The sequence below is a fragment of the Osmia lignaria genome, chromosome 9, assembly GCF_051020975.1.
Source record: "Osmia lignaria lignaria isolate PbOS001 chromosome 9, iyOsmLign1, whole genome shotgun sequence".
NCBI classification, from domain to species: domain Eukaryota; kingdom Metazoa; phylum Arthropoda; class Insecta; order Hymenoptera; family Megachilidae; genus Osmia; species Osmia lignaria.
This window is the reverse complement of record NC_135040.1, coordinates 13,505,802-13,533,278: the sequence shown is the minus strand read 5'-3', so window position 1 is coordinate 13,533,278 and position 27,477 is coordinate 13,505,802. Positions and strand designations below refer to the sequence as shown.

Below are 27,477 nucleotides of genomic sequence, written 5' to 3'. Positions count from 1 at the left end.
ACTACGAATTAGTGGTGACGGAAATACTTTTCAGCGCCATCTTGCCTCGTAACTTCTAATTCGTCAGTACCTGTGAATGGACTTGTCATAAGTGTTTTATGTTATTTTGCTTCTTATTTCGGTTAAAATTAGTGCATTAAATTTCCAGTATACATTACGGTGAGTATAACGATACACGTTAATCGACCAACAAAGTTACAGGAATGTAACGTCATTAATATGGAACTATAAGTAGTATAGTCTAGAATAAAAGAGTCCAAGTTCGACAACTCATTTCGACAGTTTAATATTTTTAGACGTGTTAATTGACAATGTGTCTTTTCATTCGTTCGTTTCTTTTGTACAGTTTTACGCTAACCAATATCTGAAGTAAATCGAACAAGTGCAGAATTACGAAGAAGTCACGCCCGAGCATGAGAAAGCACAGATAGAGTTTCGAAATTGACATATCACGTATTTTCACAGATTTAGCCTTGCACTTAAGTTGGTGTATGTATACCTATTGTGTTTGTTATATCTAAAAAATAGCTCATATATGTATTGTCTACGATCCGTGACATTGTTTTTTTAAATCTATTTGGAAGAAATCATTTTATATTCGTGTGGCGTATGATTGTCATTTAATGCACGCACTTAAATACCTACCTATGCGATGTCCCTATATACATAGTTAATTTAAACTTTCAAACGCCACAAGGAAGTATGCAGTAATGATCTTTTTATGTATCATAAAAAAGTGATTTACGCAATTTAAAAAAAAAGCGGATAGCGTGTGTTCAATTATCACCTCTAATGTTTAAGGTTAAGAGTTGTAAAATAACAGCACACAAAATTTTTTTAAATACAATGTTTTCATTTTGAATTATCAAATCTTTATGATGTTATTTATTTCGGAGTTGTAGAAAATGAAGTACGAAAGAATGAATAGAAATCAATAGTTTGATAGATGTTAACAAACATATAATACCTTTTAACTGTCTCAAAGAAACCATATAATGATAATCTTGAACCAATTTAAAGTAATTCTTTTAAAATTTTACCAGATTCAGAAAATTTTTGAGATCAACATATCAGTGTTATTTACTTTATAAGAAAAGTTGTATTATACATGAGCTATGATAAGATAAGATACAAACATAGTGGTGACATTAACTGGCAGATAATAAAGATTTCTTCACTTTTCAGTTTAATAACAAGGCTTTCTTGAGGACAAATAAATATCCTCCAATTCGTAAATGTAAGTAATTTTATTTTTTCTGATTGTTGCATGCAGCTTATTAATTTTAAAAACTAATAGTTTTAGTCAAATTTCTTTTCTTCTGATAAGGACTTTCTCTTTTCATTTCTTTTGTTAAACTGCTTGCAAGAGGTTTTACTATAAACAAAAAGTAGTTTCAATGATTTATTAAGATATTTTATATTTTCCAAATAATTACAATTTAAGCAATTTTAGTCAGTGCCGTATTGATGAAGTAAGTGTAATATTGCACAAAAACTGCAACTTTGATGTAATATCAAAATCTATTACCAAAGAGGCACTTCCTACGCTTAATTGTTTTTGGTACAAAATTCTAAACATCTTATTTAACTTTTTAATTAATTCAGAGTTATGTTTTGTTATAATTGCATTTACTTATAAAGGAATTGAGTAAGTTTATAAGTTTCTAATTTTCTTTTCTTTTACAAAGTTGCTTTTTATAAGGAAAAAAAGAAAGAATTTGTAACTAATAGAATATAGAATATAGTAATATTTTTTTTTTCAAAACTTTTTTGTATATCCTATATTTAAAACAACATTGTACATAGTTTTTAAAAGAAAGTACTTTTAGGTAAAGAAAAGTATTGTATATTGTATATGTATTAAACAAGAGTTGTGCCTATTTAGATTTGTAATAAAACTTAGTGATATTCTATATTGTTATACATGTGTACATATGTTAATGAACAAATTTATATGCTTGTAAAATATATTTTATTGAAATAATAAAGAATGCAGTATTCTGTGCAATATTTATTTGCATAATATTTTGCAAAATCATAAAAGTTACATATAAAATGCACTCAGTTGATCATGTAATCATTTATGCATTAAATAAGAAATTCATTCATCATCGACAGGTAAATGTAAGAAACCTTGCTTGTTTATTTAATGAAATATCTAATAGTCTAGGATTTTATTCTGATTTGAAAAGTGTTCTGGAGTTTTCTGTATTTGTGGACAAGAAGTAGCTTCATCAGCAACACCAGCCATATTTCATATGCCAACAATGGCTATGCAGAAGGTAAATTTTCTAACTGGATACAGTTAACAAAATAACAAATGTTATTACATTACTAATCGATTGTTAGAAAATGTTTCAAAGACAAATAATGTAGATACATGTTTTATGAATCACATAATAAATAATATACAGGGTGTTATTAAAAATTATTGTGGTAGAAGTATAGTGTTTAAGACAAATCTTAGAAGTTGCATTTACAATTTGAAAATAATTGAATCAACCAGAACCATTCTAAGAATACCATCCTGTATATACAAAAGGATACAATTATAGTTTTTAGTAATCTAATTTTTGCACATATTTGAAATCATTTATGTTTTATTTTTGCAAAATTATGTAACAGTAATAAGTTATGTACATTATGCAAGTCAGTATTGCATCAAATATTATTTTTAAAAATCTTCCTAACATTAAGTTTTCTTTTTTTCTGAAAAGATAAAACAATTCTCATTAGGAAACAATTAACGATTTCTGGTAAAAAGTTTTTTCTTAAAAAAGATTATTACAATAGTACAAATTACTGTTTAATGTCTCTGAATATATGTAATGTTAAATGCATTAGTTTGGTTAAATCTTTTGTATCTGGGGTATATACATAGGCACATCTCTAAAGAAATTAATCTGCTTTAAAGCTTTGTATACATACGTATCAAACATAAAAAAACAATTGGTTACATTTATTCAGTTTCATTAGTTTTATTATACTTTGTTTAGCATATAATTTGCAAATTATACAATAATATCATATGTAGAACAAGTGAATATCATTAAAAAGGTTTCTTTACTTTTATATCATATGCACTTTTAGTTTAAGTACTTTCATTCATTTTACTACTAACCAAATAGAAAGTAGGAATAATACATTAATTTGATGAAAAGTAGAGTGGCATACAAGTTTTATAATGAGTTGTCTGCTTTCTTACTAATGCATATTTAGTAGCATGGCTTTAGTATGAAATGGTTGCCCATATTTATTACCAGTTTTTCTTTAAATAAATTTTTTTTTGAAGTACATGTAGCAGAACTATGGTTTCAGCCACATTGGAAATTAGTAGCACGTATGAAATCTAATTGACTATGTATGATGATAAGTATGGGCTTCTAAAAGTTGTGCGAATATTACTACCTGCTTGTAATATACAGTGATAATCTTTTAGATGAGAAGACAAGGTCAGGACGTCATGCAGGTGAATTTGGCAGGTATTAGGCGAGATATTGTTAATCTCGCTCACAATTATAGTAATGCACAGGTAATTACTTTTTTTTTATTTTACCGCTTGATATAATTTTATTTCATTCTTCAATTAAAACTGTTGGGTATTCAAACAGAAAGCTGTACGAAAAGCCACCAGTAATGATCCTTGGGGTCCAAGTAGTACACTTATGGCAGAAATAGCTGATTTAACTTATAACGTTGTTGCTTTTACCGAAATTATGCAAATGTTATGGAAGCGATTAAACGATCATGGAAAAAATTGGCGGCACGTGTACAAAGCTTTAATCCTTTTAGAGTACCTTATTAAAACAGGCACAGAGAAAGTTGCACAGCAATGTAAAGAAAATATTTTTGCCATTCAAACTTTGAAAGGTAAATAACTCGGTGCTTTTCTTTATAAAAATTTACCAAAAACATTGATAATCTATTTTTTTTTCCTAGATTTCCAGTATATGGAAGGATCTAAGGATCAGGGGGTGTATGTCCGGGAGAAAGCGAAGCAACTAGTGGCCTTATTAAAAGATGATGAAAGACTAAGAAACGAAAGGGCTAGAGCACTGAAAGCAAAAGAGAGATTTGCACAATCAGTTAGTGGATTTGGTAGCGATGGATTAGATACTATGTCACCTGTTAGCAGTGATGTAAGTAAAGATTAATAACCATTTCAATGGTTATCTTATTTAAAATCATACTTCTTTCTCATGGTAGTTTCAGGATTGGGAACCGTGTCGTTTAGGATCTGAATCTACGGCTAGGCGTACAAGTAAACGTTGGTGCAACTTTTTTATATTACACTTTATTAATTTATTGATTTTGCGGTAATTAATAATAATGATAAACACATTACAGCCGAACTTGAAGCTGCAAGACCGCAAACGGTCGGGGAAGAAGAATTACAGCTACAATTAGCTCTTGCAATGTCTAGAGAAGAAGCCGAACAGGAAGAACAAAGAAGACGTAGCGATGATGTTCGATTACAATTAGCTCTTAGTCAAAGTCAACAAGATTTTAAGTTAGTAAAAATCATTTTAAAGTGAGTATCATCTGATCGAATTACTCGTCTAAAGATATGTATAAATTATAGAGCCCCGCAAACAGAGAAACAAAGTCATATGCTAGATTTACTGGATGTAAACTTGGAAGAAGCATGCGGGTATAATGTAAAAACTGATCCGTGGGGTATACCGATCACAGCACCTCCACCCAGACCTCAGGTATATAATGTTAAATAAAGTTCAATTTATGTGTTCGCTTATTGCATGATAACACAATATTCCACACACTTTGCATGTTAAACAACAGTCTTTGGATTTATCTCAGTTTTGTATATACAAGGTATGTCTATCTAATGTAGCAAATGTCGCAATAATGAAGCGTTATAAAACACCACAAAAATTTTTTAAAGTTGTTTTGTACTTAACATGTTTTTTTATTGTTCAGCAACAAAACGATCCATGGAGTGCTCCTACAACGAGTAGTACCTCGCCTGCAATCGATCCATGGACTCCTGTTCCACCGCAAAGACCAAGTAAAATTTGTTAAAAGGAATTTTGAACGATACAAAACATCGATTTTACCGTAATTAATTTATGATTCTGTTTCAGCTGCTGCAGTTGATCCGTGGCGAGCACCCCCTTCATCACCCGTGACGGTTACATCTTCACCTAGCACAGATCCTTGGTCTCCTCTACCTTCTGCTACTGCTACCGCTACTACCACTACTGAAGCTGATGCAAATAAGAAACAGGTAGATTATTCATCAGTCCTAAAAATTATTTATACCGTTTAAAAGAATATTTGAAATTATATTGTACTACACTTATTTATATTATCATCAAATTAATTTGATCATTGCAAAATTATCTAGGCTGATCGAGAAGGTATAACATCTACTTCTCCAGCTTTTAACAATTCCACTTTAACACAGAATATTGGTTTTGCGGCACAGTCGCCCCAAAATATAGGCTTTAATTTGCCTACCACTTCAAGTGCTACTTTCAATGCTACTAGCAATGGCTTCAATGGTACTGGGCCTAGTCTTAACAATTTCCCTCTTGGAAATCAAAATAGTTCTGCAGCCAGTCCGCTGAACGATTTAGATGAATTTGATATAATTACTAACAGAAATAAGCCTGGATCTAGTCTTCAAACAGCAAACAACGGTATTTATTTACTCTATTTGAGTATATTTCAACTACAATAAATAAATATCAATGTCCTATTTTTTTTTTTAAATGGGGCTACAGGAGATACGCTATCACCAGATCCATTCGATTTGGGAAGCATAGCCGATAATCTTCCTACGAGTACTGGAGCTGTTAAGAAAACACCGCAATCGTTCCTCGGAGAGAATTCTGCTCTTGTTAATCTTGATAATCTCGTCAGTACATCTACAATCAAACCAACAACACCTACACCCGCAGGTAATATCTTATTTATAATAATCTTCCATACGTCATTCAAAAGCAAAATGCAAATGGATAGAAGTACAAAATTATTCAAATTTTTAATCTAAAATTGCATCTAGTCCAATGAAAATAGATAATACGTCACGTTATTTGTAACACGTTTTGTCTGCAAAATAGCATTTCATTGGAAGTAAATTCGTAAGTATTTAAAAATTGATCAATAATTGCATGAGTGCATGATTCGAATATTTGACAAAATTATAGAAATTGTGTTCCCCGAATGAAACGTTCTTTTTCATCATGAAAAAGAAATGATGGTATCATTGACATTTATGTATATGATTTTCTGAAATTTTAATGACTATTATCTATTTAGTATTGGATGGCTTAAATGAAGGTTAAACAACTTTACAGCGGCCATCACATACTCAGCAAATCCGTTTGCGACGGCAACACCACCACCCCGTCCTACAATCAATCAGATTCGACAGGATCCTTGGGCAGCGAATACGACTACTACAGCAAATCCGTTCCTCTCGTAGCTTGGTGATCATTTGATAAATGTCAGTCGAAAATCAAGAGCACTGTGGTTTAAAAAAAGTATTCGAGGTTTTTAGCGGTAACCCTGTACGGTATAAGTTTCTTGCTCGTTATGAAATAACATTATTTCAAGATATAAACGAGAAACAAACGATAAACACTGTCTTGTTAAAACTAAGTATTTATTACGCTCGTTTTAGATTTTCAAGGTAACTAATTAAATTTCTTTTAAAACTGGTCAATGTAACAAACTAACGTCTATGATCTTAAAGCAGTGACAAGAATGGTGTGGGAAAAATACATCACGAGATAAATCTGTACAGATAAATTTTAAAAGAACGTATGTAATAGCAATATTTGCTTCTAAATAGTAACTAAAAAGTTTTCCAAACATTTCTATTCTTTTCTTAGAAGTGTTTGTGTCTACAATCATTTTAGTTATTCTTATTTTATTGCGCGTACTAATAAACGAATGGGGAACTGTCTTAAGAAAGCTAATATATAATAAATCAAATAATGAATGAAAGGAATACAAGTCGTATTTCAACTTCGAATGCTTGTACGCTCCCAAGGTATAACTAAATTTTATAAGGACTTTTTCCATATATAGTATATTTTTTAAGTACTGTTCGAATTGGTAATAAATCATTGAACAACACTTTTATTAGATTGTAGGGTATAAAGTAACATTGATGTTAAGATGATTTTCTTTGTTTTATATTCATGTACATGTTTTTCTACAGCTAATGAGATCGTGAGACTGTAATCGTAATTTGCAAAAATATATTATATCGAACAGGGTTCTTTAATTTATGTTATACGTTTATATATGACACGCAATTGATTGTGATTCGTGAAATATTCTTGTCATAGCATGCCTTTTATGACTAATATCCATCTTACGAGAAGAGATGTGTATATTAGCGATATGATAGGTCGTTTACTAACACTTCAGAATACTTGAAGATGGGACAATTGAGCAATTTTATGATCGCAAAAGTAATATATCAATCTTTAAAGCCATTACGGTAAATACCATATGTACAAGTTTAACTTCAGTTTGGAAATTTTATGCATTTAATTTGAATGGTTATTGAACATCGACTTCGTGCACTGTCAAGAACAAAGCGTAGCGTAAACTAATGTGCATTTTCTTATTAATTAAGAATTTAATCGAAGCGTTTTATTTTTTAACAGAAACATAATTTTTGATGGTAATTTTCCATTAGGACAGTGTCTTTATTCGTTCGACTGTTGGATTAAATGAACGATCATGATCTGATAATGAAAGGTAACGCGGAGAACCGTGTTACTTTCTTTATACACGAAACAATTTACGATTGTACCTTGATTTATAATTAAAAAAGAATTGTAAATATGTTACAGCATATCGTTCCCCAGTTGTCAAATAAGTTGCTTCTACAGCAATTCGGTTAAAATCTGAAGGGTTTTGTAACATTTTACCAATTGTTTCCTGTTTTTTTCAGGAAATATTACTCAGTTAATTATTGTATATTTTGTAAACATTTTTCAAGACTATAGTTGCAACCCTGTAAGACAGAAATGTGATTAACTATTTAACATTCTAATCATTGTATTGGTGACTTTTTTGAAGGATTAATTTATCGATAGTCGCAAATGCAAACTCGGCATTTCCATTTTAGAAATGTAAATGCATTTTACAGTTTTTATACGGAAGAAACTGTTTCCATATGTTTAACAATTGGCAAAGGGGAACTATATTTGTCTATTTGTTCTAAGTAAACCATATATGAATTGCACGATTAAAATTGTGTTAGGTAAATATTGCTTAAGTAATTCCATTGTATTATTCTTCGTTAAATTAATAACTTTTCTTTCTTTATGCATTTTCAAACGTAATTGCTTATATATTTGAAATTGTATATTTAATGCGTATTTATCCAAATGTTCGCGAAATAATGAAGTTGGGTCTACATGATAGGCCTTCAATTTTCTCGTCAACTTCAATTTCAGATTACATTATAGACCGACAACGATCTATTCTTATTGCTTTTATAGAAGAAAAAAAAGAAGTATTGCATTCAATCGTTGTGCCTATCGATATACATGTAAACGTGTTATACCGTATGAAATTTGTTTCAGCTAACTAGATACATAAGATGCATTTTTTTTTTTTTATAAACGTATTAACGAAAAGCTATTTTTCTTTTTATGTAAATGTTGTAAATGCACGTTCTTCATTTTTACGCGAACAATGGAACACTGTTTAGTTTTTAGTTGGTGTAAGTGCAGAGAAAGTTTAAAGAACATTTATGAATGATTATATATTTTAGTAGAGTATATTATTATTATTATTATTATATAAATAAATGTAAAAATTTTTAATTTTTCTGATTAAATATTTAATTTGAAACGTCCTTGTATATTCTTTTTTGCAAAGATTCAAATGAACCTAACAACTGGAAATTATTTTATTCTAAAGGGATGCTTCGGTTGAAGAACTTATAGTAACTGGGGGTAGAAAATACGAGCGAACTTGACTATGTAATTGTGCTATTTCAGGGTCCTCCCTTTCTAGGGCCCTAAGTAATTGTGCAAATTGCACTGTACCTGTAACCAAATAATTAGAAAATGTTTATGATGAAAATTATGACTTTATAGTTAATGCTTTACCTTCTCTACCTTCTGGAAACCCATAGTTCTTAATTACATCCATTTGAATTTGTACAATAATGGGAAAAACAAACTGCATCATTTTGAGCATTTCATTCCCAGAATTTTCTTTGGCTTCTGCCAATTTCTGAATATTTTCTGGAGCATTTAATGCTGTCAAGACATCAGTTAAAACAGCTGAAAGACATTTTTTTCATCTTACATGTTTCTAAATAATCATTAAGGCTATAGCAAATTTAAGTTGTAAGTACCTTTTGCGATGTCTGGAGTAAAGGCAGGTATAGTAGTCATTGTAATAGTAGATTTTTACAAATTAAATATAGAAAAAATTAAACCCTCAATATTATTGGATAGGTTAAAGATATACAACCTTCTCTATATAGTATTTAGGATAATTTTAATGTTATTTCGTTTTGCCAAATGAAACATTCATTATGATTTTGTTTATAGCAAGACCATTAACATTTTTTAAATACCAATTTAAATCACTATTTGCAGAATGTGTCAAAACATGTATACCGCAGTTCACCAGAGTCCATAACTGCGACACGCAGGTTGGAAGATGGTGGGGGAACGCAGCGAGCTCTCTGCTAATCGCTTTCCACTTCGTTTGGGAGTATCGCCAATCAGGGCGAAGATGCGCACTAGAGATGCGCGAAGAACGAAAACTGGTGTTTTCGCAGTTATGGACTCTGGTGAACTGCGGTATAAACAATATGCACTGTCCAAGAGGGCGTTCGAGTTAAACTTGAGTGAAATGTCATTTTATTTCGTAATATGAGTTAAAAACGAACAAAAACTCCAAAATTATAGAAAGAAATATATGTGTCAGGATTCAATTTGAATCTAATGATTTCAAACCTATTTTATGAGCACAAAATATAATGTATGATTCCTAAATTTTATTAAAATAGTAATAGGCAAACAAAATTTCTGACCAGTGTTTCTCAAACAATTCATCTTCACATAACCTATTCATAAGAATAAGTTGTCAACAGACAATGAAATTGTAAATAGAGGACAATTTTTATCAAAGAACGGTAGGTAAACCAATAATCAACAAGTTACTGATAAGCAGAACAAACACTGTAGTTAAAATATTGTTAAAAACCATTGATAATAATATATAAGTACATAAAAAGATCTCTATAATGAATAGCACTCATGATCAAGCATTTTTACAAATTTTACAAGAAGAGAAAAATATAACAAACTTCTTAGATGCATTCTTTGGATTTTTGTACAGATGGTAAGTCAGTATTTTCATAAGTATACCTTCAATATTTTATTTATTTTTATTTAAAAAAACACAATTTATGATTTTATTACAGCACAGATTTTTATGTTGAATCTGGACCAGATCAAAAATTAGGTTTTCCACCTGGTACAATAGAGAAGCTTGTATTACACAGTTTAAGAAAATGGAAGAATATTTCCAAATTTGCCAGTGGAACAGACCCACCGAATACCCAAGAAGTTATTATCCAAAGTAATGATAAAGATCAAGATGAATCAATGACTATAGAAGAAGAGATTGTTGTTCCACAGGTGGATCATGAAGTAGAAATTGAAACAAGCAAAGAAAATCAAATCATAGGTATACCTACTCAGTTACTGGAAAGGGATAGATCATCCGACAGTTACAATGGGGCAATAAGGGAAAATTATACTTGGTCCCAAACTGTCAGCGACATAGATGTGTTAGTTCAACTTCCTAGTTGTATCAAAACTGCTAAAGACTTAAGAGTACACTTGGATTCAAAAGAAATTAAAATAGAGGCAAGGACATCGAGGGTTGAACAAAATCAAGAAGTAGAAGAATGCCGGTATTTTGTGTGGACCACAATATTCAGGGGTGAACTAAGTTTCAAAGTTAGAAAAGATGAGTCAGTATGGAGTATAGTACCTGGCCAATATATTAGTGTAAGTGAAAATGTTAAAATAATTATTAAAGAACAAAATAATTACCAAATTATTATTATAGATTCATCTTGAGAAAGCTTCTGAAAGATGGTGGGAAGCATTACTTGTTGGTGAACCAAAAATTGATTTGACTAAGATTGATTGTTCAAGGAATTTAGATGAGATGGGATCAGAAGAACAAATGAAAGTTCAAGAGCTAATGTGGAATCATCAACAAAAGCTTCTTGGTAAACCAACTTCTGAACAAATCGTAAGTACATAAAAAAAAATACCAAAATTACCGACGTAATAAGAATTTCTAATATTAAATTGTATGTACAGAAAATGGAGAAAGTACTAAGAAAGGCGTGGGACGCAAAAGGATCTCCTTTCGAGGGTACTCCATACGATCCTTCGATAATAAATTTCAATTGATCTATACGTATCTTATTTTTGATTAATTGTTATAACTAAATCAATCAAATTGTACATGGCTAATTCTATTTAATTGCGGTTAAACGTTAAAGATTTTAATTGATATATATATATCTGAATCTTAATTATTAACAAATTCATTTATTAAAACACATGGAGAATGTGTTTTGCAATAAATACATTATGTTAATATGTATATTTGTACAAACATAATTTCCTGTTTAATTCATTTCAATCATACACGTTCATTTCCACTTCGCGCATTTGTTCGATAACGGTTCCGTGCCTTTAAGCCCAGGCCAAACCGTGATACTTAAAATCCTATTATCCGTGAGAAAATTCCTGGCAGGTACCTGCATGTCCGTAATTTTACGAACCCGCAGGTACGCAGGTGTTTTCTCTCAGGTTCGCAGGTAGGTAATCCATTTCCACAAAGCGTTCAAAGGATAATCCACGCATTAAAGCTAATCAACGCGTTTGCAATGCTGTATCAAGGTTATCGTGCATAAAACGATAGCAGTAGCGCAGAAAGAGATCATAGAATGCAAGGAATTCCACGTTTTTCCATTGGCGTTTGCATCGGGTTTATCTCTCACCCTGTAGTGGGATTGTTTGGTAAAAGGAAGAAGGAAGGAATGCTTTATGGAAGCCAGATAGACAGCCACGGAGAACGTTGTTCTCATTTTCTGGAATTCCCTTGACTCTGGTGTCCCAACAAATTCCAGTCTTCTCATCAATTTTTCATTAAATTTCCATCAATCACCAGCATTGGGGTAACTAGGTAAGGACCAAGACGATTCTCCCCTCTATTGAAAAATTGGAATCTCTTCGTTATGTTCAAAGTGATTTGTGTATGCAGGCATTGAAATCACCCAGGTGAAGCTGGTAGAGCCTGTTTAGTAAAAGATACTAAAAATGAAAAATCATTAGCTAAGGAGCAAGATCCTAGGAAGATGAAATTTTCTGATATTTTCATAAGAGTAGACTTTAAAGACGAGAAAATATGCGTTGAGCACCGCTGAAGGTAAAACACAGGTAATATACCTGCCTGAGGCTACATCCATCCCCACCTGGAGTCCGGTTCTCTCTCCTTGGTTGGTTCTCAGCTTTTCTCCGAGCTGAGTCGAGCCGTTAGTGTCGTTGTCGTAGGAGAGAATGGTAGTAATGTGTATCGCGGAGTATCGTGCACCCTGAAGGACGTTCGTCATCGTCGATCGAGTTCTTTTTTTTTTTTTTTTCAAATTCGTCCTCTTCTTTGTCCTTCGACGAAAAAATTGAGGTTCAGCGATCGTGGAAGCTGGACCCGATTCGTGAACAGTTCGTGACCTGTTTCGTGAGGATCTTTTGTCACGGATGCTCGAGAAGCTCGGGGAAGACGACGACGACTACCTGTTGCCCTCCGTATCGTAGTAGCTGATAGTGGTGTGAGGTGAAGGTAACAGACGTAGGAAAAAAGGAGTCGAGGAGGAAAACTAAAGAAGAAGAAGAAGAAGAGGATACCAAGATGCCCTGTTCCGCGGTGACGCTGTCCCTCGCGACCATAACCGGTATCATTGCCACTGGCCTCCTAGCGATCGCCTTTTCCACGGACAACTGGCTCTACACCGAGGTCAAACGTGCCCAAATCCAGGTTCGTCGTTCGATTAATATATATTTTCATTTAATTTTTCTTAAGCTTCGATGGTACTCCGGTGGAGAACCTCCTTTTCAGAAGAGAATGCCACGTTGTTGGTTTTTGTAGGTGATAACCCCGTTATTTACCCGTATCAATCATGGCTTTTACACTTTTTTCCATTGCATTGTGAAAATTTATAGATTAACAGTTTTTCTAATATTCCATATAATATGATCTTCTTCTCTTCAGACATCCTTTAGGTGCAATGGTAACATTGACCTTTCCTGCCAATTTCTATGGGAAATTGATTTTTATTATCCGCCTCGTTGATGGAAAAGATATTTTCACAGTTGGAAAACTGGTTTCTTCGTGTCATTGATTGTGTCATCCCGGATATATTCAAAGATTAACCAGGATTCGAACAGGAAAATGTTACTGTTCAGGAATTTTTGTAACAAGAACAGGAGTGTATCGAATATTTCTTAAATGTTGGGCAAAATATTTTAATTGGTGGAAGCTGACGCAAAAGAAACATCGTTCTTGAAACACGGTTTAATTAGTAACACGTTATATGGGTGAATTACGGTAAACGTGTTCGAAACCTCGTCGATTGCATGTTCAGTGTTCCATAGCTTGTTCCCTCAATTTTCTATTCCCCCCATTTTTTTTTTTTTTAATTCTTTAAGAAACAAAGTTCGATTGAAAAAGTACATCTTTGAAAATATAAATAGACGATTGAACAAGGAAGAAACGGTTTCAAGAGACTATTCGTGGAGTAAGACCGGAAATGGAATCTCCTCGGCTTCCTTCGTCCTTGTCACGGGTGAACGTTCGGGTCGAAGGTCAAGTTCACCCTAGAGGGCCTTGAGAATCTTCTCTGTGGAAAAGATTCTCACGAAAGTTTCATGAAATATTCCAGGAGGAAGCCGAGCTGCATTTACAGCGGACGGTACCGTTCCTCCCTGCCATTCGACCCGACTTCCATTAAAGTCTTAATCCCCGCGAAATCCTTAATAAAAAAAAGAGCGTCGCTTTTTAACTCTTTAAGGCACACGATTTTAAAGAAACTAAAAACCCTATTTGCACAGAATCTTTTTTGGTCAACTGAATGAAAAACTTTAAATAAAATAATTTCGAGGTGGGTTAAAATATATCCCTTCGTGCATAAAAAGCTAAGCAAAAGGTGGGACAGTTTCTAACCCATCTAAAGAGTTAAGAGGATAAATTCGACTGCAGAATTGGATGGAATTCACGAAATACAAGGAATTACGAGATATCCGATTCGTGAGAATTCACGGATCGAAACATAGAAGCAAGATGATGGAATTTTACCACTAATCCTTTCGTTTCATTTCGGTTATTCCCTGTAGACTGTTTCGAACGATCGACATTCCGAGCCGCGCCCATTTTCAGCGCCCGTTTACTCGACGAGTTTTGCGTTTAGCGTTCGTGTAGTGCACCGGTGCAACGCAATCGTGTGTATGCACTGTCCACGATCTCCACGTTTATGGGAATCCGACGGGGATCGTAGCCGAGATTTTTCTCTTAAACAGCGCCGCGATTTCGTTGCCGAGCTGCTTTCCTTCGACTCTTTATTTGGTTATGCTAAAAGAAAAACGATCCGAGTCGGTTCCAGCGGACAACATTCTTGCCGATTCAATAGCGAAACGGTTGGTAATAAGAAATTATTTCCAACCATCTCGCGCTGGGACCACTGTGGAAATGACCATTCGTGGTACGTGACGTTATAATAATAATAATCGAAGAGGTAACTCGAATCAGCTCTTCGATCGATTAACGATATTAAGGTTGTTGCTAATTGCCAAGCGTATTCTTGCTAGAATACTTGATCGTATGACGCAGTCAGCTTTGTTATTTTCACGAGGCTTGCGAGCGGGTTTACCTTGGAGATCGCAGCCGGGGAGCACCTATTAGAATAAAAATGCTGGCTCTCCCCATCTTCCATCGACCAACCAGAGAATCCATACGTACAGTTACGTTGCTTGCACCATCTCCCAACGAGTGAATGATTGCATTCTTCCAATGCGCAATGTCGGCGAATAATTATTATTTCTTCAATTCGTTGATTTCTTCTTGAAAATTTCCACTAGCCTGTTTAACCCGTTCGATATTGCCAATTGCTGGGTTAGGCTAAATCAGTGTACAGTCCGTTTACGAGTTCGTCGTGGATAACGCGATTAGAGCCGCTGGATAACACGAAGCAGGCCATCGGAACGCGTTGAAACAAAAGAATTCGCACGTCCACGGCTGGAAGACCTTGAATCCTGAGAATAAACCTTGCTTTTCGATGGTCCACTGCTCGTCAACATTCATGTGCCATTCACGGTCCGGTGCGTCAGGTAATGTCCGATGCGACCAACTCTGGATCGTAGCGTGACTGGACCGCTAGTGTAACTCGAACTTAATCGATCATCGTGCTAGCAACTTGTTATGGACCACTTTTTTCAAATTTTCCATTAAAAGGTAAAGAAAAAAATGATTCGAAGTGTTGCATATCAATGTACAGCAATTTGCCACTCGTTCTCTTTCCTGCTTTTCATATTTCTTACTTAACAGCCTTGATGTAATAATTTCGTTCAACAGGAATAAAAAGGTTCGCTGCAACACGAATTTTTATTCGTTGCGAAACCGTTTGACCTCGACGGCGATACGTTTGTTCGTGACGAGGATTATAATATAATGGTTTAAAAAATGAAAAATACTTGACCCACTGCCTGGAGAAGGTAAAACGGTATTAAATTAATTTCATTAATTTTGAGAAATGAAAGACGACTATCACCTGTGTCCTCCCTTTTCTAAAGGAACAATGACAATCGAACGTTTAAACAAGCATTACGCTGCAAGAATAACAGATAGGTATTGCAAGAACGATCGGAATGTCGTTGTCCAACAATGAACCTTTACCCTGGTACGAGTTGCGCAAATTACATGTCTCCTAGCCATTCAAATGACACTGTCCTATTAGACGGCAAGTCTCATAGACAATCGCAGGCTCGATTTATCAGCTTATTTCCCGACGCGAGGCGATGTAACGCGTGGGCCAATGTTCGCCAAGTAAATGGATCATTGTTCGAAGGTGGCATGTTACGATTATTCTTTAATCGTGAGAATATGGACGACGTTACGTCAAAATCATTGAGTAATCGAGCAGCGCGAATCGCAGGCTAGCTTTCGTAAGAACCAGCTGAATTCGCTATTTTATGATAAATATTTGTAATTTAACGATACGAGCGACGGAGTCGTATGAAAATTTAAGCATCGCTCGGGAATCAGTGATGCAGAAAAACTGAAGGATTATTAAATAGTAATGATCATGGCAGGCATGGAGGTAAATGGGTTAACGACAGGCGAATCCTTTGACATTGCACAAGTTGATTGCAAATGGTATATAATTCGTAAGAGTGCACGCGTTCATTACGGGGACGGTGGGTAAGGTATAATGGTGGTTCCATTGAAGAAATCGTGACATAACCGAACCGGAAGATCGATTCGGGGCACAAAGGAACACATAGCGTACGGCACGTCCTTGCGACGAAAAGTATGCAACTGGTTACACCATACTGGGAGCCGAATTATTCGATATTTGTTCCTGAAACCTTTTCTTTCTATTTACACCTGTTCGATTTGCTCGATTATTGGAACAATCAAAAGGGCATAAAATTTGTCGTTCGACTGGAAACGTTGTGTAACGTTGAATTTATTCACGACGGTTGGTTCGCTGCGTAACAGTGTTGAAAAATCGGAATGAAAGTTGCCGGTCGCGTTTACAAAACCGAAATAATGTTCGTTACGAACGTGTTTCCGTGGTGAACGGTGAACACGTTCGTGATAAGGTGTATTAATTAATGCGTCCAGCTAGAAGGACATTGAACTCGGTACTTCTTTTAGAATCTTGATATCTTGAACTGGCCAGCGTTGAAAAAGAATCAGCAAGAGCAACTTGTCGGACGAAGTAACTTCGTACGCTTCCCTCTTGTTGCGATAATAAATAATTTATAAGAGGATACGAGCAATCTTTAATTATCGTATTAGATTGTTGCGAATCAATCGGACGATTTCAAAAGGTGATCGAGTCTTACAGCAATTATGCTATATCAATTTAAATCTTTGACCTGATCTATCTGCTGCAGATCAAGGATACTAATTTACTTTTTCTTATCATTTCTTTGGGTCGATTAAATCGAGTGGAAGTGGAAAAAAATGTGATTTTCTCCTGTCGTTAGAAACGTGACATTTTCCAATTTATGTCAAGATCGTATCGGAGTTAATTTTTCAAAGAAAACTTCTACCGTCCATTATCGACCCACGCGTTGACGCACGCCACCCACGCCGGAATTTCATTCTTTATCAGTCGCAAGGTTGTTAACCTTCTACGTAGTCGTCTACCATTCAGGTAACATATCAAATTTCCGTCTGAAGCTCTTGACATTCTTCCTTATCCTTGTCACCGTGCATTACCAAGGTGATAGCAACAAAGTTTGTCTATCTTTACCGAAGGAGATTCTAATCTTCTTTGTGTATTCTGTTAAATATAAGAGCAGCGTGTCAAATCGGGAAAGGAAAAGGAAGAAAGAGACAAAGACAGTTAATTAAAGCACTTTCATCGCGATACGTGACTACCAATTGTAAGGTTGTTCGATAGAGAAAGACACTTAATTACCGCGGGATATCGCGAATTGTTTCGATGCTTTACAAGCAATTGGCCGGCGGTGGAAGGAGACTCCGTTTCTAAACGCGTCGCGATTCCCATTGAGCGCGTTTTCCTTTCTATGTCAAAGAAACCGGCGAGCCTCGACGATGTTCCCGCGCTCGAGGCGAATGGCAGTGGCGAAACAACGATGTGAAAGCAGATTCGAACGACCTGGACGAGCCTCGATCGGCTTCTTCGGCTCTTTCTTTTCTTCTTCTCGCACGTGACAAACAATTAACCTCCGTAGAGGGTGTATTATATGAATTACAACTATCAATTGGTAGTGCTCGAAAATCGTCAACACATTATAAAACTTCCAATTTTTGAATTTGCTACTTTCAACTTTCGATCGATCGTTAAGACCATCAAAGTCATACGTTCTCCAGAAGGAATGCTGCAGGAGGCATGGGTGTTCATCAAGGTTACGATCTTGCAACATGCACACTGCAATTATCACTTTGTAATCAAGCAAGAACGTGGGACGTAAAATTTCTCAAGATTTTAGATTGCATTTTCTATGCATTTTCTTCCAATCAACATACTCTCGCATAATCGCGTCCGAGCACGAAACGCCGTTTTCAAGTTAACCAAGAGAGAAAAAAGAATGTTTCCTGTGTGCACAGTTACCGAAGAAAAAGCACGAATTCTCTGATACGACGATCACAAATGATCGTGAGAAGATAAAAAAGATAAAAAATGAAAGAAAAATAAATACAACTATTCAACTGTAATTATTGTTGCATTAATATACTGATGGGCATCGTTAGAAGGTAGACCTTAAACACCTTGTGGAAAGGTTTCTTTCTGTTTTCATGCGATTCGTAGATTTCCCGCACGATGTATTACACTTTCTACGAAACGGTGTATCAGAAAATCGGCTTGTTACTTACGTACTTTCTACAAAATGGCTCCTAGACGCGTCCTGGAAACTGATGTGACGTGGCCTCTGTTTCTCGAGTATCCTTCCAAGGAATTTCCGAGCTATGCAGATGATGTAAGAGGTTTTCGAGGACGAAGGTTCGAACGGTGTAACGCGTCTGCAATTAAAATGTACAAATTATCAGAACGTGAATAATTAGCATAGTAAAATTCGCGTAAGCGGATCGGCATAGTTAACGAACGAATAACAGCAGAAGTATCGTTTTTCATCGGTAGAGAAACGACAGTGAGGAAAGGAGAAATAGAAACTTGTTTCCATGTCGGAAAGTATCCATAAAAGGATTCTCATAGTTGGGCGACGATGCAGAAGAACGGTTTTGCTATCCATCGAGCTGACATGACTGTCGTAAGATGTAAAATTACATTTAATTTCGAGGGCGGTATGCGAAGTGTATCCCCGATCGCAAGAAAGTCCGGAACTCGAAACGACACGGCTGAGTAAACGCGTTCTCCAAGCCTCCTTCTAAGCCTTTTCAGCCGGCTTCGTTTCTTCAGGAAGTGCACCGGCGAGAACACGCTTAAAATTTGTAACGCGACTGCAATTTCCTTTCCTTCCGCAATTTCCTACGCGATATCGTAAGCACGATTCAATCGCAGGATACGCACGTAACTTCCGATGAAAATTGCTTGTCTATATCCTTCCAAACTTGGAGCTTGTAGGCGTTTAAGTGAAGGGTTTCGCCTTTAGTTCGGACCGGGGACCGCTAGGTGGCGGCGAGATGATCGGTGACAGCGTTCTCGCAAGCGGTCGCCCGGCATTTCAACACAAAATGTGGCTAAACTACTTTTCGTGTTGATTTTTCGTGATCTATCCAACGGTGTAGAGATCTTCAGGGTATTTGGGGCAGGGATCGTCAACAGACAATTTCCATTTTTCTATTTTCCAATTTGCAACTTTGAATTTTGAAACGTCGGATATCGAGTTGAAATTAGCATAATGGAAAGTATGATTAAGGCGTTTGAATCGAGTAGGTCAATCACCGGCGATACATTCTACAGAAGTCGAGGAATCGTCTGGGAACGTTTCACGAATAATTTCCTGTAATTTATTCGTCCAGCCTTTTTCCAGCTACTATGAAAGACGTTTGGTTGAATTCGTAGAAGGAATTGCGATTGTCGCTTTCTTACTTTCCAACGGTCATAATATTTCCATAAAACTACCATGACTAACGCTTCATCTGCATTCGAAAAAAGACCCTTCTCTCTATCCCATAGAATACAATAAAGACTGTTGTAAACTTAGAAAAAGTAAAAGGATCGTGTGAATCATTGAAAAAAATGATTTTGTTGCAGCAATATGCAGCCAAGCATGCCGAGCAGAGCCACTTGGTGGAGCAAATGAACACGAAATATTATTATTACACAAGGACGCAGGGTCTCTTCAGGATATGTTATCCCAAAGAGAGGCCGCCAACCGGTAAGCATAAAAAATTCTACCACGTATTAATTTTCTTAAGATGATTTTTCGAGGAAACTAGCCAAACGAGATCTTGAAAGTAGCCTGGCTATTTCTCAAGAGTTCCTGGTTCCTGATAAGCCTTTGGGAGACTTTCTACCTAACGATATCGTAATGTCGCGGGTTATCCGAGGCCCACGTAATAGGTTAAAAGTTAATAATCGACGGATCGGTTGCACGCAGGAGAAAGGAAACGAGAGAAGCGTACGCGATGCTTCGGTGATGTTTCTCCAGTTTGCTCGGACAATATTGACTCGGGTAGCTTTCGTGTTTCTGTCGCATCGGGAACAATGTATCTCGAGAGATATTTACATTTAAAAAGATAAAAATCCTCGTGCGATCGCGGAGAAATTGTTCTGCAAAACAATCGGAAGCGATCTAAACGTTGGCTTTGTCGTTGAAGCATGAATACTGGAATTACAGCTCGATTCTTTCGAGCATCCTGCTTTCTTCCGAGCGTTCTTTAAACGCGAAACCCAACGCCCCTTGTCGATTCTCCTAGACATTAATCGAATAACTGGACCGTTGCACCTGCGTTTCTAAATCTTTTCACTCGATCGACCGATCGTCCTTTCGCGATTCGATCAACCTTCAAGAAATGAACACCTTCCTCAACGATCCTTGAATTCGCATTTTCTCACGGTGAGACGTACGTATAAATTATCTAAACATCGCCAGGGCGTAACGGGGATTCCAGTTTGCCCGGAAGTTTCGAGTTTCACGAACGAACCTGTATCCTTCAGGATCAAGAGCATTCCAGTCGCGCTAGGTTCAAAGATGCCGGGGCTAGAGTTTCCCTGGTGAGAAGAAAGAGTTGAATGAAGGGTTTTACCGGCGATACGGATCGAAAAATGAAACGTTGTCGAATAGAAAGTACTGAGAATTTCTCGTGGAACGAGAACAACGGTGGATGTTGTTCCCGTCGCGTCGTTTCAGAGCGGAAAACAATCGGAATGATCGATACAACCCGCGTACCGTCTTGTACCGTTCTTCGACCGCAAGTACCTTATCGGTGCCCAATGTTCCGTTCGTTTCCGGCGTTCCGTTTCCGGTTACATTTATCATACGTGATCGTCCGTGAGTACGAAGCGATGAAACGAGGAACTAGACGAAGAATTCGGGAAATTAGGTCTGATAACGTGACTTACGGCATATTTAAGGTGATCGCTATTGCATAGCGACAAATATTCACCGATATTCACCAGCTTCGGGCGGAATCGTGGCAGAAAATGGAGGTCAGACAGCTCGGCAAGGTATCTTGGATGGCCGGGTGAAAAATTTGAAAGAAACCAGTCCGACGACCGGTTTCGGAAGATTTTCTTCTTTTATTCGATTTTTCCGACGAAAAGTGTTGTATCGACGAAAACGAGTCGGTTCCTTTTCCCGTTTCGCCTAGTGTTAACCAGTCTATGTACAGTTAACTTTGAGTCAACGGTCTTCGTATGGCGCCTCATTTAGACGAAATTAGATTCGAAGAAGGTCGAGGAAACGCTTGTCACCGAGTGAATTTCAAACGGTACGGCGATTTGTACCAATCGTCAGGTGTGTTAAAAAAAAAAAAAATCACGCGTCGAGTAATCATTCATGTTTCATGCAGAAGTGAAAAAATTGCGGATTCGTTAGATCGCAATTAACAGGATTGCACTTTTCTTTGACGATGCCCCTAGAAAGCGTTGACGACGTTGGTAGAATTTATTTCTTTTCACCGATGTCTTTCGAAAGTAGTATTCCGTAGATTCGGAATGGCCAAGGAGTACCGTTGTCCATGAAAGACAAGCTGAAGAATGTAAGTACGTACGTGCACACGTGCCGTATACTTTGCAGCCGGCGATAGCTGCATTCTGGGTCGCGTGCTTTTCGGTACGCGTGTCCACCCTACCTCCAGGGTTGTCACCTTTTCAACTTCGACGTTTCTTCCGTTCGACAAATTGTATCACAAAATAGAAGTAACAAGTGATCTATCGAGCGGGAAATGTTAATTTCACTTGTCCAGGAAAAGATCAACGTAGCCGATATAAATGCAGTCTTGATAAAACGTTTTATCCTGGCATTCACGTGGTGCTACAAGAATCCAAAGCCAGTTGATTTTGCAATCAACCCATTAGACACGTGCGCGTTCGTACGCATTTTAATTAATCGAAATTAGAACGTCTCCTAGGCAGGCAAATTTCCATCGCCGTCCAATTAATTTGCCAACGACTGACGTTGTGAAAAGTCCCTGAATCGATTGCATCGATTTTCGCAATTAATTACCCAATCGGAATCAACCGGATAGAGTATTCGATTGTGAATATCCTCGATTTGGTATTAAATAATCCCTTTCCTTTAATTCATTGTTACAGTTCAAACGTATCTAAGTCCAGTGGAGACCCACTGTATGAATATTAATTACTTCATTCCGGATGAAGAAAATTTAACAAGAGGCTTCTCGGACGATGCTATGACCCGACTTCGTACGTAGAACCATTCGTGAAATGTTTATTAATACTGGTGGCTCCTTGATGGTTACTTTCACTCTTGCTTTCTACTATTCTTTTTTCTTCCAGACATGGGCAGATCTGTGATAGCTCTGTTTATAGTGGGATTCGTTGCGATCTTTACGGCATTCTGGACAGGTGTGGTGGGCTGTTGGAAGAGGTCACCAGGAAATATCACAGCCACCGCTATTTTAATGCTCTTAGCATGTTAGTGCTATCTGTACGATTAACATATAATGCTTCTTCCTTCAACGAGATAAATCAACGTATTTTCGGTAATTTAGGTTTGTTGAGCGCCAGTGGTATGGGACTTTGGCACGGGGTGGAGTATTATGAGAAAGAGAAGATCGTGGGAGAAGAGTATTACCAACAATGGAGCAACGTGAGTAACTTTTTCATACATATTTGCTTTCTTTAATTAACACTAACAGATTCGTAATCTTATTAATGTTTCCACTTGAGTTTTCAGCGAGATGAGAAAATATAAATCGAAAGCTTAACTCTCTATCAAAAGGTTAATCCAAGACACTGGTTCATCTTTCTTCTCTCTAACAATTTCTCCACAGCAACTTTCAATTTATCCAAGCATCAACTTCGACCAAGACGTTTCAGAGGAAAAGGATCGAAACGGAAGTGGCTGAAAGAATTATTTTTAAACGTTCACAGAGCAATTTGCCCACAGGTTTTAAGGGACAACACGGTCCAGTGGTACGGCTGGTCATTTTACCTCGCCTGGCTGGGGGTGGCCGCGTGTTTCGGCACGATGCTGCTGTTCCTGATCGCGGCATCCTGTCTGCGACGGGAGCATGCCCGCGAACAGGCACAGAACGTTCAATACATAATGCCAGGTGACACGATACGATCAATGCAACGACCGGACTAACATTCCTCGTATCTTTTTTTCTTGTTTATGTCTGCCGGAACGCGACCAACTAGGTCCTGAAGGACAACTCGCTAATCTCGTACGACTGGTCGTACGTGGTCGCTTGGGTCGGCGTCGGTTGGTCGTTGGTCAGCGCGATCTTGTTTAGCGCCGCGGCGATTTGCTTGAGGGGCGAGAGAATGCGCGAGGAGGCGATGAACATGCAGTACCTCATGCCTGGTACATATTTAACACCTTTTGCTTGCGGCACGAACCGCGTTCAGTCCACGCAGACGCTTATTCCCTTGTTTGTTAAAATACTTGAAACGATGACTGAGGATTTCAGTAAATCTCACGTTAGCTAGTTACGATGATTGCTAAATAATTTTGAAAAATTCTAAAGTGCTCGATGCTTAGGAATATCGTTTGCTCGATTATCCACGGACATTTGTATCCAGCAAATCTAACTACGATTTGCACGACAGATGTTTTCACTGAAAAAGGGTCTGCGTGTACATAACGCGTTCCACTAACTTTGAACATTGGGTCGACCCCGAAAACGACGATTTAGTTGTTCCACTAACTCGAATCGATTCGATGGATGATAGGAATCGAGAAAAAAAAAAAAACCGATTGATATAGAAGCAACGTAATCGATGATTTAACGAGCCCTCGGCGAATAGGATTATTACGTAAAATAGAAACCGGTGTCGGCTGTGATGTAAGATTACAAGAGCACGTTCGAGTGCAACAGAAAATAACTACGCTACCTAGAAAATATCTACGGTAAAATTGCAAATGGTAATTAAAATTAACGTTATCGATACGCATTTTCTTGATTAAACTATCGACGATAGAGAACAGCGTCAAAATCATCGCAGACCATAACGAAGTTAATTGGAATGAAACGTGAAAATCTCGTTAAGAAAGTTGGATCGCTTAAGACTTTCGAATTTTGCTTCTGTATCAACAAGTTCAATATTACAATTTCGACTGTAATATTATTATCACGTTGCCAGTAGAATTTCACCCCTGAATTGCGTTCGTTCAGAGTATAATTACACCCTGTAAACATTGAGTAATTACAGATATAACAGAATGAGTCCCAAACTAATCGATAATTGTGTTACATCGGGATATAAATTAAAAAAATACCCGCTTATTTAACATTTTAATTAAACGACGAAAAAGAAACTGGTCATTGTGTAAAAATAATACGTTGTACATACAAAAGTAGAATCGGGTAAAAAGTTGATCGATTGGAACATGATTAAGGGATAAAACCGTCGTGGGAAAAAGAATGTTCGATAATTCGTGTTCGTGAAACTCTTACTCGTTCGGCTCTGTTTCCATCATGGATTAAAGTCATTTTGTCACGCTCTAGTCCTGAAGGAAACTTTCTAGAGGGAACGATCTTCTTCGATGATCAATTACTTCCTTTAGCATCATGCTCGAAACACCTCAAAGTTTTTCTTCGTCATAAAAACCAATATCGTATAAAGTTTTTAACAAAGACGGTTAATTCTTTATTTAAAATTCTAGCACCGTAAAGAAATTCGCATTATCCTGGTAATTTTCACGAACAGAGGTGTACTAAGAATCGGAAACGTGCAAAGTCTACGGTATCTAGAGACGCGTTTTAAGTAGCCCCTTGGAAAGCGACACACTTGCCTAATTTTACTCTATTCTGCGAAGAAATATCCACGTTCGAGTATTCAACAGCCACGACGATCGATTGAATCTAATTACGTTTTATCGAACACACTTTGCCTTACAAAGAATAATCAATCTTCTCGATTATACCGAACGCCCACCGAATAGAAACCGTTCCATTTATTTTCATTTTCCTCCGCCAACGAATCGAGTAATAATGTTTACGCGGAAGGAAACTGTTAACGATCGGGATTAGAGTAAAAAAAAACAACAACGCGTTCGAATGTCAAGGAAGTAAGTCGATTTCAAAGTTATCTTAATCCCTTCTTTTTTCTTTTTACACCTTGATAATTTTGTTCGACACGAATATGAATAATAATTAAAGCGTTTCACTCGTCTGTTAAAACTGGTATCGATGAAAGTTGTTTTTAGCCGTACATTATCCTTCCGCGTTTATAATTATTCAAAATTCCCGGTAAAAGTTGCGTTCGGATCGAGTCGGTAAAAGTCGGGCGGGAAGTCGCTCGAAGGGTGCGCACCTAACCTAGTCTACATAGGTTCGCGCCAAAAAATGTATACATTAATCTATACTTATCATTCATAATTGCAAAGAGCCCGAAAATAGTATTAATTTTATTATTACGAATAATAAAACTTTAATGGAGCGTACGTCCCTCGATAAATTCAAATTTACCGAACCGAGCCGAACACTTTCGGACATCCATACGAACGTGTCATTTGCATTACTATATAATTAATATCTATCTATTCCTGTTTTCAGTATATCCTCAAAAGCAACAATACGCATATGCAGGCTACCCAGCACCTGCGGCATATCCTGGACCATACTACCATGGATCGCAGTACGGGCCGTATAATTATTGAAAGGGTCCCGTGTCATCTCTGTCGATAAAGGAAAGTCTCGGAGCGCGGAGCGTGAAACGTGCTCGCACTGAATAAAACGAAATCTGGCAAACGACGTTTCCCAGGGGAACGATAAAAAACGCAACGAACGAGACACAAAACAAAGAGTCTGAAGCTAATCATAAATTCAAACGAGCCTGGGCGACAAGAGAAAAGAAGGAAAAAAGGATAAAGGATGACCTTGGACCCCGCCCTAGACATAATTTATCATTTTTTTTTAAATGCTACATTAAGGACATTCTTTGGTGCAAACTCGCGGATCCCACGGTCTCCGATATCCAAATTTCTCTGTCAACAGGTGTTCGTTTGAATAAAAGATTCAGTTCGAACTCGCAAAAGAGACAGTTGCTCAAAAAGTTCACGTATTAATATTTACTTAGAACTGAGATGACCTTATATACATATACATATGTATTTTTGTTCTTAAATCTAATATTTGTATTTGTATTACTCTTCGTACGTGCTGACCGTGCTAGGACAATAATAAATAGTTAATGGTAAATAGTAACAATAATGCGTATCGAGCGTGGGAGAGAATTGATCGTTTGTTGCACGTTTGATTTGGCTACGTGATCTTTCTCAGGGAAATGAAGAACGGTTTGACATTCAACATTTACCCGCTATATCGTAACGTCGAATTTTTGAATGTATCATGCGAACATGTATTGTATAAATCTCTCGTAGTGCCTTATCTTTGAGTACCTTATTTTTCTTTTAAGTTTACAACACTGCGTTATTGAATATATTTCCCATCAGGAATTTGTTATACTTCGAAAGGGTACTTGAGCGATAAGGAGAAATCGGTATACGGTGTAAAAACTAAGCGAAACAAGAAGAAGTGTAAGGAAAAATTCGGCAGCATGGTGCAAGAGAAATATCCGTTAGTCACATCGATGTATGTAAAAATAGGTGCATTCGCAAATATCTCGTTTCATAATAACGATTCGCGTCATCGATTCACTAGACTTTCTAACGTCATAGATTCTCTATTCTATTTTTAATAACGTCGATTTATAAGATTTCTTATTACGGTACCTTTACGTATTAATTCTTCGAGTAAATAAAGTAAATCGGACTTTTAGTATAAGTATCAAATTTTGTTTCGAAACCATTTAATGTTCCCAGAAATAGGTACTATAAAAAACCTAACCCTTTATATACTACGAACGGTGCGACGTATCATTAAAAGTTGTTTAATATATTTGGTACGTTATAAACGAGTGAATTATTTTCGTTTACTTGCCTGTCAAATCCTTGTTGAACCCTTCTTGTGCGTTCACTGACACTACTGACGGTTATACTACATATTTTAAAAATTTTAAAAGACGCCAACCAATCGGTCTGTTTTGCTTATACCCTATGGCCATAGCCAATAGAAATTAAGCTCTGTTCTATCAATCAC

At 36.6% G+C, this 27,477-nt stretch overlaps 4 protein-coding genes and 1 long non-coding RNA gene across 18 annotated transcripts; 3 read left to right on the top strand and 2 right to left on the bottom strand.

The window, feature by feature from the left end:
- Window positions 1–8,610, top strand: lqf (epsin homolog lqf). 10 transcript variants are annotated; one of them, XM_076690339.1, is made up of 16 exons: window positions 1–159; window positions 347–489; window positions 1,186–1,237; window positions 2,193–2,282; window positions 3,440–3,532; window positions 3,612–3,870; window positions 3,940–4,139; window positions 4,207–4,267; window positions 4,348–4,510; window positions 4,583–4,712; window positions 4,939–5,026; window positions 5,103–5,245; window positions 5,366–5,660; window positions 5,745–5,921; window positions 6,084–6,104; window positions 6,321–6,455. In XM_076690339.1, exons 4-15 carry the CDS (start codon window positions 2,259–2,261, stop codon window positions 6,098–6,100), a joined length of 1,650 nt encoding a protein of 549 aa, XP_076546454.1. In that variant the 5' UTR covers window positions 1–159; window positions 347–489; window positions 1,186–1,237; window positions 2,193–2,258; the 3' UTR covers window positions 6,101–6,104; window positions 6,321–6,455. The 10 variants fall into 10 exon arrangements, with proteins under 10 accessions (XP_076546454.1, XP_076546453.1, XP_076546452.1 ...); XM_076690338.1 differs by lacking the exon at window positions 6,084–6,104 and having other exon boundaries at window positions 6,283–6,423; XM_076690337.1 differs by lacking the exon at window positions 6,084–6,104 and having other exon boundaries at window positions 3–159; window positions 5,447–5,660; window positions 6,321–8,610.
- LOC117608293 (uncharacterized) lies at window positions 5,091–27,454 on the bottom strand. Its single transcript, XR_013062801.1, has 3 exons — window positions 27,319–27,454; window positions 18,659–18,801; window positions 5,091–5,225 (listed from the first exon to the last, which is right to left on the bottom strand). It is a non-coding gene; the product is annotated as an uncharacterized LOC117608293 (long non-coding RNA).
- On the bottom strand, window positions 8,698–9,650 carry LOC117608251 (protein C10). 2 transcript variants are annotated; one of them, XM_034333089.2, is made up of 3 exons: window positions 9,353–9,650; window positions 9,111–9,278; window positions 8,698–9,038 (listed from the first exon to the last, which is right to left on the bottom strand). In XM_034333089.2, the coding sequence occupies exons 1-3, from the start codon at window positions 9,390–9,392 to the stop codon at window positions 8,905–8,907; spliced, it is 342 nt and encodes a 113-aa protein (XP_034188980.1). In that variant the 5' UTR covers window positions 9,393–9,650; the 3' UTR covers window positions 8,698–8,904. The 2 variants fall into 2 exon arrangements, with proteins under 2 accessions (XP_034188980.1, XP_034188974.1); XM_034333083.2 differs by having other exon boundaries at window positions 9,102–9,278; window positions 9,353–9,629.
- On the top strand, window positions 9,838–11,524 carry LOC117608217 (nudC domain-containing protein 3). Of its 2 annotated transcripts, none has more exons than XM_034332970.2 (4): window positions 9,838–10,350; window positions 10,433–11,024; window positions 11,086–11,274; window positions 11,346–11,524. In XM_034332970.2, exons 1-4 carry the CDS (start codon window positions 10,253–10,255, stop codon window positions 11,436–11,438), a joined length of 972 nt encoding a protein of 323 aa, XP_034188861.1. In that variant the 5' UTR covers window positions 9,838–10,252; the 3' UTR covers window positions 11,439–11,524. The 2 variants fall into 2 exon arrangements, with proteins under 2 accessions (XP_034188861.1, XP_076546460.1); XM_076690345.1 differs by having other exon boundaries at window positions 10,308–10,350; window positions 10,438–11,024.
- LOC117608218 (uncharacterized) lies at window positions 12,545–26,749 on the top strand. Of its 3 annotated transcripts, none has more exons than XM_034332996.2 (7): window positions 12,545–13,068; window positions 19,997–20,120; window positions 22,502–22,612; window positions 22,706–22,843; window positions 22,921–23,018; window positions 23,319–23,484; window positions 25,933–26,749. In XM_034332996.2, exons 1-7 carry the CDS (start codon window positions 12,943–12,945, stop codon window positions 26,034–26,036), a joined length of 867 nt encoding a protein of 288 aa, XP_034188887.1. In that variant the 5' UTR covers window positions 12,545–12,942; the 3' UTR covers window positions 26,037–26,749. The 3 variants fall into 3 exon arrangements, with proteins under 3 accessions (XP_034188887.1, XP_034188877.1, XP_034188898.1); XM_034332986.2 differs by lacking the exon at window positions 23,319–23,484 and adding an exon at window positions 23,573–23,738 and having other exon boundaries at window positions 12,547–13,068; XM_034333007.2 differs by lacking the exons at window positions 12,545–13,068; window positions 23,319–23,484 and adding exons at window positions 15,150–15,537; window positions 23,573–23,738.
- Window positions 27,455–27,477: the final 23 nt, after the last annotated feature.